General features: G+C 38.6%; 1 protein-coding gene across 2 annotated transcripts in view; it reads right to left on the minus strand.

Moving 5' to 3' along the window:
- Positions 1-13,614, minus strand: part of MORC1 (MORC family CW-type zinc finger 1) — a 173,583-nt gene that overhangs the window by 139,761 nt on the left and 20,208 nt on the right. For both annotated transcript variants that reach the window (XM_011932752.1, XM_011932753.1), the window contains exons 7-8: positions 9,971-10,130; positions 8,487-8,592 (exon numbers count right to left, since the gene is read on the minus strand). In XM_011932752.1, the coding sequence (XP_011788142.1) occupies positions 8,487-8,592; positions 9,971-10,130 (266 nt within the window). The remainder of the gene's footprint in view (positions 1-8,486; positions 8,593-9,970; positions 10,131-13,614) is intronic.

Raw genomic sequence — 13,614 nt, forward strand, 5'->3', positions numbered from 1 at the left:
TGATGAGACAACCCACAGAACAGGAGAAAATATTTGCAAACTATCCATCTGACAGAGGATTAATATCCAGAATATATAAGAAGCTCAAAAAACTCAATGGCAAAATACCAAATAATCTAATTTTAAAATGGGCAGAAGATCTGAATAAACATTTCTCAAAAGATAACATACCAATAGCCAAAGGTATATGGAAAAATGCTCAACATCACTAATCATCAGAGAAATGTAAACCAAAACCACAATGAGATATCATCTTGCCCCAATTAAAATGGCTTTTCTCAAAAAGACAGGGAATAACGAATACTAGTGAGGATGTGGAGAAAGGGGAACCCTCGGATGCTGTTGGTAGGAATGTAAATCAGTACAGCTATTTTGGAGAATAGTATGGAGGCTCCTCAAAAAACTAAAAATAGAACTACTATATGATCCAGCAATTCCATTACTGGAAAGCAACTGAACCTATCAAAGAGATATCTGTATTCCCTTGTTTATTGCAGCACTATTCACAATACACAAAATATGGAATCAACCTAAGTGCCATAGTGGACGAATGCATAAAGAAATGTTGTACATATACACAACAGAACACTATTCAGCCATAAGAAAGTATGAAATCCTGTCATTGTAGCAACATGGATTGAACTGGAGGTCATTATGTTAAGTGAATTAAGCCAAGCACAGAATGACTAATATAACATGTTCTCACTCATGTGTAGGAGCTTAAAAAGTGGATCTCATTAAGATAGAGAGTAGACTGGTAGTTACCAGAGGCAAGGTAATAGGGTGGGGATGAAGACAGGTTGATTTAATGGGATGAAATATACAGTTAAACAGAAGAAATAAGACCTACTGTTCAACAGATCAATAGTGTAACTGTAGTTAACAATCATCTATGGTACATTTCAAAATAGCTAGAAGAGAATAATTAGAAGGTTTGTAGCATAAAGAAAAGAAATATTTAAGGGGATGAATATCCCAATTACCTCTATTTTAACTTTACAAATTATACAAATGTATCATGTACCCTGAAAATATGTACATCTATAATCTACCAATATACTTTTTAAAAGTTTTTTTAAGTCGAGTTGATGGAGAAAGAAGGAGGTGTGTGTAATTCATAAAGGATAATATAGGGGATATTTGTAGTGATGCACTGGTAGATTTCTATCAAACCTGATGGACCATGTTCATGTCCTGGTTATCATATTGTACTTTGGTTTTGCAAAATACCACCACTGGGGAAATTTACAACCACTTAACCCAGTAATATTATTTCTGAGAATCAATAGTAAATAAATACTTGTCTAAGTATCTAACAATGTAAGTATAAAGACTGACATTGTTCTCAAAAGTGAAAAATTAAAATCAACCTGAATGCCCATCAACAGAGAAGTACTGATGTACAGGTAGACCATCCCTTATCTGAAATGCTTGGGACCAGATATGTTTCAAATTTCTAATTTTTTTCAGATTTTGGTAAAATATCAACATTTGGAAAATCTGGGTGAAAGGTACATGGGAATTTTCTGTATTATCTTTAAAACTCTGCAAAGTCAAATTTTTTCAAAAACTTTAAAAGGGTAAGTTCAATCTAATATAAAGCGACAGATAATAAATATCTAGAAGATAGATTTAAATCCCAAGGAGCAAAATAATTTCTACAGTAGAAGAGAGATTGGAGGAGCTGAGGTGGAGAATGAGGACGCACTTTTATATTGCTTTACTTATTTATGAAAGTTTAAATATTTTTCAATGAGTTAATATTTGTAATACTAATTGAAGCTCCTCCCTTCATTCCCACTCCATCCTCTGCCCCCAAAATTAATGCCTCTTGAACAGGTGCTGAACCACTTGGCAAACAACAAGGGAGAGTGAGGTATATGGGAAGTAAAGAAAACTACTGCTTGGCAATCAGGCAAGAGAAAGAAATAAAGGGCATCCAAATAGGAAGAGAGGAAGCCAAACTACATGTGTTTGCAAACGACATGATTCTGTATCTAGAAAACCCCATAGTCTCAGCCCAAAAGCGCCTTTGGCTAATAAACAACCTCAGCAAAGTTGCAGATACAAAATCAATGTACAAAAGTCACTAACATTCCTATACATTAACAACAGCCAAGCTGAGAGTCAAATCAGGAAGGCAATCTCATTCACAACTGCTACAAAAAGAATAAAATACCTAGATATACGCCTAACCAGGGAGGTGAAAGATTCCCACAAGGAGAATTACAAAACACTGCTCAAATAAATCAGAGAAGACACAAACAAATGGAAAAACATCACATGCTCCTGTATAGGAAGAATCAGTATCATTAAAATGACCTTACTGCCCAAAGCAATTTACAGATTCAATGCTATTCCTGTCAAACTACCAATGACATTCTTCACAGAACTAGAAAAAAATTATCTTAAAATTCATATGGAACCAAAAGAGCCTGAAGAGCCAAAGCAATCCTAAGCAAAAAGAACAAAGCTGGAGGTACCACATTACCCAACTTCAAATTATCCTAAAGGGGTACAGTAACCAAAACAGCATGGTACTGGTACAAAAACAGACACATAGGTCAAAGAAAGAGAATGGAGAGCCCAGAAATAAGGCTGCACACCTACAACCATCTGATCATCAACAAAGCTGATAAAATGAAGCAATGGGAAAAGATTCCCTATTCAATAAATGGTGCTGGGATAACTGGCTAGCTATATGCAGAAGATTGAAGCAGGACCCCTTCCTTACACCACATACAAAAATTAACTCAGGATGAATTAAAGACTTAAATGTAAAAGCCAAAACTATAAAAACCCTGGAAGACAACCTAGGTAATACCATCCTGGACATAGGAATGGGCACAGATTTCATGACAAAACACCAAAAGCCATTACAACAAAAGCAAAAATTGACAAGTGGGATCTAATTAAACTAAAGAGCTTCTGCACAGCAAAAGAAACTATCAACAAAGTAAACAGACAACCTACAGGGTGGGAGAAAGTATTTGGAAACTATGCATCTGACAAAGGTCTAATATTGAGCATCTATAAGGAACTTAAACTTACAAGAGAAAAAGAAACGATTCATTAAAAAATCGGCAAAGGACATGAACATTTTTCAAAAGCAGACATATATACAGTCAACAAGCATATGAAAAAAAGCTCAATATCACTGATCATTAGAGAAATGCAAATCAAAACCTACCATCTCACACCAGTCAGAATGGCTATTATTAAAATGTTGAAAAATTACAAATGCTGGAGAGGCTGCAGAGAAAAGGGAATACTTACACACTGTTAGTGGGAGTGTACTAGTTCAACCGTTGTGGAAAGCAGTATGGCAATTCCTCAACGAGCTAAAAAGTAGAACTACCATTCAACTCAGGAACCCCATTACTGGGTATATACCCAGAGTAATATAAAGCATTCTGTCATAAAGACACATGCATGCAAATGCTCACCGTAGCACTCTTTACTATATCACAACAGCAAAGATATGGAACCTAAATGTCCATAAATGACAGATTGAATAAAGAAAATGTGGTACATATATCATGGAATACTATGCCACCATAAGAAAGAACGAGATCATGTCTTTTGCAGGAATGTGGATAGAGCTGGAGGCTATTATCTTTAGCAAACTAACACAGGAACAGAAAACTAAATACTGCATGTTCTCACTTACAAGTGCAAGCTAAATAATGAGAACACACGGACACACTGAAGGAAACAACAGACACTGGGGTCTTGAGCGTGGAGGGTGGGAGGAGGGAAAGGAGCAGAAAAGGTAACTGTTGGCTATTAGGCTTAATACCTGAGTGATGAAATAGTCTGTAAAACAAACCTCTGTGACACGAATTTACCTACGTAACAAACCTACATGTGTACCCCTGAACCTAAACTAAAAGTCTAAAAGAAAAGTAATGCTTGGATCCAATTCAGTGGCGTATCTTACATGTAACTTTAAAATCCAAATTAAGATTCCATCCTGGTATCCACATAAAAAGGTCTATGTCCTGTGAAGGAAATAAGATCTCTATGTAAGGAACGCCAAAGTAGAATCACAGTCCTGTAGATTTTGCAGATGAGAATCCATACTAACCACATAGGTGGTCATGATGGGCAGTGACTCATTTTAAAACCCTCCACTAGCCTGTTATTTTCTGTAGCCACTCAATAAAGGACTTCTGAAAATGATTCTAAACTTTAATCATCTGTATGACTGTAAATGAAGCTTACTAAAAGCCACCAATAAGATGGAGGGAAAGAATTAACTAAAGATTTTGTTTTGCACATGGACTATTTAAGGAGGAAAAAATATAACTTAATGGAAGAAAACATCTACAAAAGTTTGAGATGTGGGATTTGGGTCCAGAGTTCCAAAAAATTACCACAACATAAACTAGTAAACACACCTAGCCCAGCCCTGAAGAAACATCCTGTTTTCTGTCATTAGTCCACTTTCATTTTCTTCAGTGTTCAGTATTCTTGGCATTACCCCCACCCTTTGTTTCAAACTCTTGATTTTCTTTTGATTTTTTACAAAGTTATTTTTTGTATCTTCTTCACTTTCAGGAAACACTGCCTAAGTTTATGGCAACATACAAATTTAAGATAATTTTTATCCTGCAAATTCAACTCACTTTCTGCATATAACCCTGGAACCTATATCTGATTCCCTGGCACTCTCCATAAATCATATTCACAATTTCAAAATTCAATTTGACATTTCACACATAAAATGCAGACTTGTGGATCACATGCATTCTGAAATTCTGATGACTGCTATCTATTCGAAATTTTTTTTAAATTTAAGTGGAAATAGGTCACCTTTAAACTGATATTGCCAAACCACAGGCCACCACTGACCATGTGCTTGAACATCACTTCTACTGAAATTCTCTTGACGTGACTGTCATATTGAAAGGAGACCCTGCCACTGGTCTGATTACTGCTGTTAGTGCCTCAGCCCAAAGCAGAATGATAAAAGGTTTTGAATCCTATGTTTAAAATTAATGTCAAAGTTGGGCACAGTGACACACACCTGTAATCCCAGCACTTTGGGAGGCCAAGGTGCGCGGATTACCTGAGGTTAGGAGTTCGAGACCAGCCTGAGCAACATGATGAAACCCCATTTCTACTAAAAATACCAAAAAATTAGCCTGGAGTGGTGGCACATGCCTGTAATCCCAGCTACTTGGGAGGCTGAGGTGGGAGAATCGCTTGAACCCAGGAGGCAGAAGTTGCAGTGAGCTGAAATACCACCACTGCACTCCAGCCTCAGCAACAAGAGTGAAACTCTGTCTCAAAAAAAAACCAAAAACAAACAAACAAACAAAAAACCATGATGTCAAATATTCACAAGAACTATATGAAATAAATAATGCCAAAACACCTCTTCCCTGAGGCCAATAAAGCTCGAAAGTTTGAATTTTCATATTCCTATACAGAAAATTAAATTATTTTCAGAATCAGCAGCACTCTCTATCTAAGACCAAACCTGGAAATTACATAGTTTCAAGATTTGAAAATTGTTTTGGACAGCTGTAGAATCCTACCCAGCAGAGATAAGGAGATACGATAATCACCAGGAAAAGAAATGGTAAAAAATGTGTCACATTATAAATTGCACCAGATTAGAGGTTCAAATATCAGAGGCCATAAATGAAAGAGGACTCAAAAAAAAGATCCACCTTGGACCAGAACTAATCCTTTAGGACTAAGAATTAATGTCTTTTCTAGTCTCTTACTGAAGAGTAATTGGGTGTTAATGTTAAAACCCACGGGACCACACCATTGTCCACAACCTTGTGTGGCAAACTATGTACCATTTTTTAACAAGTTAAAAATACATGTATGTTGGCCAGGTGTGGCGGCTTATGCCTGTAAACCCAGCACTTTGGGAGGCCAAGGCGGGTAGATCACCTGAAGTCAGAAGTTCAAGACCAGTCTGGCCAACAAGGTGAAACCCCGTCTCTACTAAAAATACAAAAAAATTAGCCAGGCAGGGTGGTGCATGCCTATAATCCCAGCTACCTGGGAGGCTGAGGGATGAGAATTGCTTAAACCCACGAGGCAGAGGTTGCAGTGAGCCAAGATAGCACCACTGCACTCCAGCCTGGAGTGGGACAGGATGAGACTCCACCTTAAAAAAAAAAAAAAAGAGAGAGAAAAAATGTATGTTCTAAGTTTAAAGGGAGCTTGGGAGTGATGGTGAGGAAACAGTAGGTCAAAATCAATAATGAAGTGGAATTAAGGGCAAATCTTTTACAGAAGAAAACTACAGAGGCACTGCTATCCCCGAGGAGGTGGGGAATGGTGATGCTATCCCTTCTTGGCATCATCACAGTACTCATGTCAGAGGCCATGATATGTACAGCATCCTTGGTTCAGAAATTATGAATCCTCTTTACACTGATTCTTCCTTATAAATCCCAGCCCTGTCTTTAAAGGTTTTTCTTGTGATTAAACTAAAACAAAATTTTGCTGAAAAACAAATTAGAAAATCCAGTGTGATCTATGTGCCAAAGTGAAAGTGTACATGTTTTAGGTCTCATTCATTTTCTTTATTTTATAATTAACTGCCTAAATGGCTAGAGAAGCTCTGGCTTCATTACACAATCTGGAAACAGTAAGAACATCTTTCCAAAGATGTAGCTGTCAAATTATTCCTCTAATAATGTATTGTTTTCTAATGCCAGTGTAGAAATGCCAAGGCACTCTGACAGATAACTGTTTCAAAATGCTTTTAAATAGCATGAAATATCGGTTTTGGAACCAGCTGGCAACTAGAAGGGCAGAGGCAGCAGGAAAAGGGAAGACAGTAATGGAGATGTTGATAATTCTGGGACTCCTTTCTGACACTGGTATATTAATGCTGGCACAGGGGTTCCCAGCATTTGTGGAACAGCCATTAGGCTGAATATTTTTTTCCAAAAAAAAAAAGAAAGCCCTCCATTTCTGTGTAGATTAGGAATTCCACATGTTGGAATATGAGAAAAAACATACATCAGAAATAAGGAGAGAAGATCATCTAAAAGTGTGTTATCAAATAGCTATTTGCTAACTGTGGAAATTTCTAAATTTCACCTCATTGGGAAAGCAAAAGAAGTTCTCTGTAACCTGACATGTCTACGTGGGTCTTAACACCTTAGTCTAAAACCATATGGTAGCTACTGGCCACCTGTGGCTATTGGGCATCAGTCCAAATTCATATGTGCTGTATGTTGCAAAACATACACTGGATTCAAAGACTTTGTATTAAAAAAAAGAATGTAAACTATCATCAATATTTTTCAGCAACAGAGCTAGACACCATCTCAAAAAAAAAATCATCAATATTTTTCATATTGAAATTTAAATGACAATATTTTAGATATATTGGATTAAATAAAACCATTATCAAAATTAATTTAACCTATTCTTTTTATTTTTATTTTTCTTTTTTTTTTTTTTTGAGGCAGAGTCTCGCTCTATCGCCCAGGCTGGAGTGCAGTGGCCGGATCTCAGCTCACTGCAAGCTCCGCCTCCTGGGTTTACGCCATTCTCCTGCCTCAGCCTCCAGAGTAGCTGGGACTACAGGCGCCCGCCACCTCGCCCGGCTAGTTTTTCCTTTGTATTTTTTAGTAGAGATGGGGTTTCACCGTGTTAGCCAGGATGGTCTCGATCTCCTAACCTCGTGATCCACCCGTCTCGGCCTCCGAAAGTGCTGGGATTACAGGCTTGAGCCACCATGCCTGGCCTCTTTTTACTTTTCTTAAGGTGGCTGTACTAGAAAATTTAAGATTAAATTTGTCCCTTATTGTGGCTCTCATTATATTTCTATTGTACAACACTGAAATACAAAATAAATCACCCTGGATTAAATTACCTTTACAATCTCTTCTAGCTGCAGTGTTCTGAGACTAAAAAACTGCAGGCTCAAGCTAAGTTTTAAGTAAAAATGTTATTTTAGAGAAACCTAGCTTTTGTCACTATTTCATTCTTTCTCCACACTTTTTCATGCAGAAAATAATGATAAAATTGCCATTTGGTCATATTCCTTTTTGCTTCACACTCTCCTGATGTCTGTCCATTTTTAATGATCTAATGAGTAATAAACTCTGCAGGTTATTTTCAGTTTTAATATCTATAAATTAGGAGTCAAGGTATTAGAACGCTTTAGAAGTCTTATATTCCAGTGGTCCCTAAACATGCTGGCACCTCTGAATCATCTGGGGAACATTTGAAAAAGACTGATTCCTAGGCTTGATATCTGGACATTCTGACTTAGTAGGTCAAAATGAGGCCCCAGATCCTGTACTTCTCAAGAAACATCCCAGGTCACTCTGAGGCTTGAAGTTTGGAAACCACTGGTCTAGCCCAACTTTATCAGTAACTAGGATAAGATGAACTGTCCCAGTGCTAAAGCCCAGTGACCTCAGACCTGCAGCCAGGACGCAGGGCTCCTAACTCTAGCTCACCACCACTGTTGAAAAACATTCTGTCAAACATACACATACTCCTCCAGAGCTCCAGCCATCAGTATATCCTCTTTGTCAGTTTTAACATCCAACTCTGGTTCTCCATTAAGCAGAAGCTTCAAGTTATAAATAACCAGCAGAGTACCTGGTAGAAAAAATAGATGTTTGACTTGTCAGTATTTTAAACACACCAAGTGCTAGTCATTGTGCTATCATCTCATCTATGGAACTGAATCTGTTATAAAATTTTCTTTTGTATTTCAGGAAATAGTATGTTTGGCTAAGTCTTTGGCTAAACCAAGATATGTCTTATAGCAAGTTTCACTCCCTGCCAAAGAGTGCTGAGTTTCTACAGTATGGTGCCTCTTATTACTATTCAATTCATTACAAGTCTTTCAATGTGGATTTTTAAACTTTGGCACTTTTTTCATAATTTGCATTATGAAATTCGTTAAGAGCCTGAGCCAAGCTTGTGTTATAGGTAAAGCTCTCACTGGTAGCACTAAATTTAACACATATAAAAACAAAGAAGGGTTTTTAAATATTGTACAAATAAGAAGTATTGTTTTCATACACTATAGCAGGTGTTAGTAAATTTTTTCCGCAAAGGGCCAGACAGTAAATATTTCAGGCTTTGCAGGCCATACGGTCTCTGTTGCAACTACTCACAATGCAGCTCTGCCACTGAAGCATGAAAACAGCAACGGATAACACATAAATGCATGAGTGTGGTTGCGTTCCAATAAAACTTGATTTACAAGAACAGGTAGGGGGCCACATTTGACCCAAGACCATAATTTGCTGACCCCTGCTCCAAGGCAAGGTTAACAAAAAAGTCCAAATTATTTCCAGTTGATTATGATACAAAGTCAAACAGGATCATCAGAGAAATTAAGAGGACAACTAATTACACTTTTTGGTAGTTTTAAACACAAGGGAGAATAGCATAGTAGCTAAGAACATGGGCTTTCAAGCCTAAATGTCTGTGTCTAAATCCTGGATCAACTGTGTCAGTAGACACAGTGCCTTCGACATGTTACAGAAAGTTGGTGGAAGTGGAAAGAATGAGGGAAAAGATCTGTTAATCTGAAGAAGAATATCTGCAATGCTTTTGCTAACTCTTTGCCACAGAGACATGAATTCATTACTTCGTAAGTTGCTAACTCTCTTACATACCTGTTACCACCCTATCTCAAATGATGCAGTTAAGTGTCTCCTAACTTCGCTATCTAGTGCAGCGACTGTGGAGTCCCTGCGGTCATAGCCTGTATCATCCTCTTCTCACCCAGTTTCACCAAGCTCATGCAAGTACACATCCTTCTCCCAGGGTCAGGGATTTATAATCATTTATGTTTGGATGCTCTTAAGACAAAGCTCACACGGATAAAATAAATGACTGTCCCCAGTGTGAATCCACATGAGATTATAAGAGCAAAAAAAAAAGAAAACATATGTACAGTGTCTTTCATAAGACACTGAAAACAAATACTTCCCTCAAATTGTCAGAGTTTTGATGATCTTACCACATTTTCCATAGATCACATCAAACTGCTGCATCAATTCGGCTTCAGTTTTAAATGGTGAGTATTTGTAAATTATAGATAATTCCACTGCGAATTTCTGGGGATCATCTGTGACAGAATCTCTGGTTCTTATTAACCATGAGGGCATTGGAACTACAACCTATTTAAAAAAAAAACCACGTCAATTTATTATAAAATACACAAAAAACATTATTCTTTTGTCTTATCTATTTCATTCCACTCTTCATCTAGACAAATTACAAAACACTTGAGTTAAAAGTTCATTTTCCTCCTATAATCTAATTGTATAAGAGACACATAACAAATGTGTATAGACAGGATTGTATTTTAAAATACTCCATTGTGGAATATGGGAACAGATGGAGTGTACTTCAACTCCCTCTTGAAGGGTAGAATGGCAGAGGAAACAACAGAATCAGCATTTTAAAAGTTGAAAAGCAGATGACAGCACATGCAAGAGCAATCTAAAACCCAAGCCAGAAAGAAGAGCCAGCCTGATTTGCAATTCAGAATTCCTACGGTGAAATGCTCAGGGACGGATGGCAGGAGTTAACTCTAGAGTTGGGGTAGGGGGAGAGGAGAAGTAAAGTAGCATCTACATCCCCATCTGGCTCCTCCTCAGCCCCCAGGGTCTGGATATTTATTCTCTGGAAAGAGTAGAACAATGGATTTCTAGACTGGAAGACATTATCAGGCACTGCTGTTGGGGGCACCTTACTGAGATTAGATAGACTGAATGAAAGTACACTTCGCAGAAGCTGAGAACCTCAGATCTCATCTCCCATTTGTCTCCCAGAAGCTGACAGGTAGGCCTGGAGGCAGAAGACTAGGAATCTTTCTCGAAAAATCTGACCAACCCAGAAGGAAAGAACGCAAAGACAGTTATATTAAGGATTCCCCCATAAAAAAAGCTCAGTTAGATCACATGACTGTGACAGTCACAGCAGCCAGGCCCCACTCCCGTTCTCAGAGATCCCACTCAGCATTTTATTGGACTAATCTTTAAAGTATTCAGGAGTAATGGCCATCTAAGAAAAGCCTATAATATGATAATACAGAACAAACAATTATAAACAAAGCAACTGGCCGGGCGCGGTGGCTCAAGCCTGTAATCCCAGCACTTTGGGAGGCCGAGACGGGCGGATCACAAGGTCAGGAGATCGAGACCATCCTGGCTAACATGGTGAAACCCCGTCTCTACTAAAAATACAAAAACTAGCCGGGCGAGGTGGCGGGCGCCTGTAGTCCCAGCTACTCCGGAGGCTGAGGCAGGAGAATGGCGTAAACCCGGCAGGCGGAGCTTGCAGTGAGCTGAGATCTGGCCACTGCACTCCAGTCCGGGCGACAGAGTGAGACTCCGTCTCAAAAAAAAAAAATAAAATAAAAAAAATAAACAAAGCAACTCAGTGTAAGCAGAAACCACAAAAATAAGATGAAAACAGGCCGGGCGCAGTGGCTCAAGCCTGTAATCCCAGCACTTTGGGAGGCCGAGACGGGCGGATCACGAGGTCAGGAGATCGAGACCATCCTGGCTAACATGGTGAAACCCCGTCTCTACTAAAAATACAAAAACTAGCCGGGCGAGGTGGCGGGCGCCTGTAGTCCCAGCTACTCTGGAGGCTGAGGCAGGAGAATGGCGTGAACCCGGGAGGCGGAGCTTGCAGTGAGCTGAGATCCGGCCACTGCACTCCAGCCCGGGCGACAGAGCAAGACTCCATCTCAAAAAAAAATAAAAAATAAGATGAAAATTTCAACAGGGCAAAAATCAATTACTGTTAATATCTTCAGAGTTATAAGAGAGAATACTGTATCCATGAAACAAGAATGAGATATCCTTGAAAAAGAAACATTCAGCAAATAAGAAAGACTTCTTGGAAATTAAGAATATGATTACAGAGAAAAATTCAGTGAAAGTATCAGAGGCATTTGAATCAGAGTGACTCCATCTTGAACAGGGGCTGGGTCAAATAAGGCTGAGTCCTACCGGGCTGCATTTCCATTTTAGGCATTCTTAGTCACAGGATGGGATAGGAGGTGGGCACAAGCTACAGGTCACAAAGACCCTGCTGACCCAGATTCACTCAGAAGCTGGTCAAATCCCGCCAAAACCAAGATGGTGACCTCTGGTCATCCTCACTGCTCATTATATGCTAAGTATAATGTATCAGCACGCTAACAGGCATTCCCACCGGTGCCATGACAGTTTACAAGAGCCATGGGAAGGTCAGGAAGTTGCCCTATATGGTCTACAAACAGGAGGAAACCTCAGTTCCTGGAATTGCCCACACCATTCCTGGAAAACTCATGAGTAATTAACCCCTTGTTTAGCACATATAATCAAGAAGTAACTATTAGTATACTCAGTTGAGCAGCCCAGGCCACCGTTCTGCCTATGGAGTAGTCATTCTCTTATTCCTTTACTTTTTTCTTAATAAGCTTGCTTTCACTTCAATCCATGAACTCGCCTTGAATTCTTTCTTGCACAAGGTCCAAGAACTCTCTTGGGGTCTGGATCAGACCCCTTTCTGGTAACAAAAGGGTTCAAAAATAAATATCAGAACATCTCCCAGAAGATAAAACAAAAATATAAAACTCAGAAAATGGGAAAGAAAGGCTAAGAAAATTAGAGAACCATTTCCAGAATACAATAGCTAAAAAACAGGAGTTACAAAAGGATAGAAAAGAGAATATGAATAAAAGAAAATCATCAGTTATTACAAGAAATTATTATCCCAGAATTGAAGAATATGAGTTTCCAAATCAAAAAGACCCAACAAGTGACCAGCACAATGGATGTGAATGGCAACAAGTGACCAGCACAATGGATGTGAATGGGCCACGCAAAGGCAAAACATTGAAATCAGCATACTGGGACAAAGAAGATTCTTTTGACCTTCAAAGAGTAAAGGCAAAAAACAAACCCACAAAAAAACAAAAAACAAAAAAAAGAATGGGTCACATGTAAGATTAAGTAATTAAATGGCTTGAGACTTCTCAATAACAACACTCGAAATTAGATAATGCAGCAAAACCTTTGAAACCCTGAAGGAAAATAAATTCCAATCTAGAAATAATATCAAGCCCAACTACCATTAAGTGTTAGGGTAGAATAAAAACCTTTTAATGCATGTGAGGTCTCCAGATATTTTGCCCCCTATGTTCCCTTGCTCACGAAGTCACTGGAGAACATGCTGTACCTTGCAAGAAAAGAGAGCAAGCTACAGAAGAAGACATGGTATCTAGGATCTCAGAGATGACACAGAAGAGAGGGGAAGGGAATCACCAAGATGATGGCAAGGGCAGATCCCAGGATGGCAGCTGAACACCGCCATGGAAGCAGGAGTGTGAGCTGTAGCACAGGAGAAAGCCCCAAGCAGACTTTATCAGGACAATGGAACTGAGAGGACAGCACTTTGAGATTGGGGTTAACAGAGTGACGTGAACACAGAAAACCAAGCAAATATTCAGTGATAGTAATACACATAAAAAACTAAGCAGTCAATTATTAATCTTAGGGGAAATAGTTGTACATGAAAAAGAAAAATAATAGTTGATGACTTGGTATAAGTTGAACAGTGTTTATAAAGTCTTATAAAGTAAATACTGAATACTGTCATAACTAA

The sequence above is a fragment of the Colobus angolensis genome, unplaced genomic scaffold (genome assembly GCF_000951035.1).
Source record: "Colobus angolensis palliatus isolate OR3802 unplaced genomic scaffold, Cang.pa_1.0 Scaffold98, whole genome shotgun sequence".
In the NCBI taxonomy this organism is placed as follows: domain Eukaryota; kingdom Metazoa; phylum Chordata; class Mammalia; order Primates; family Cercopithecidae; genus Colobus; species Colobus angolensis.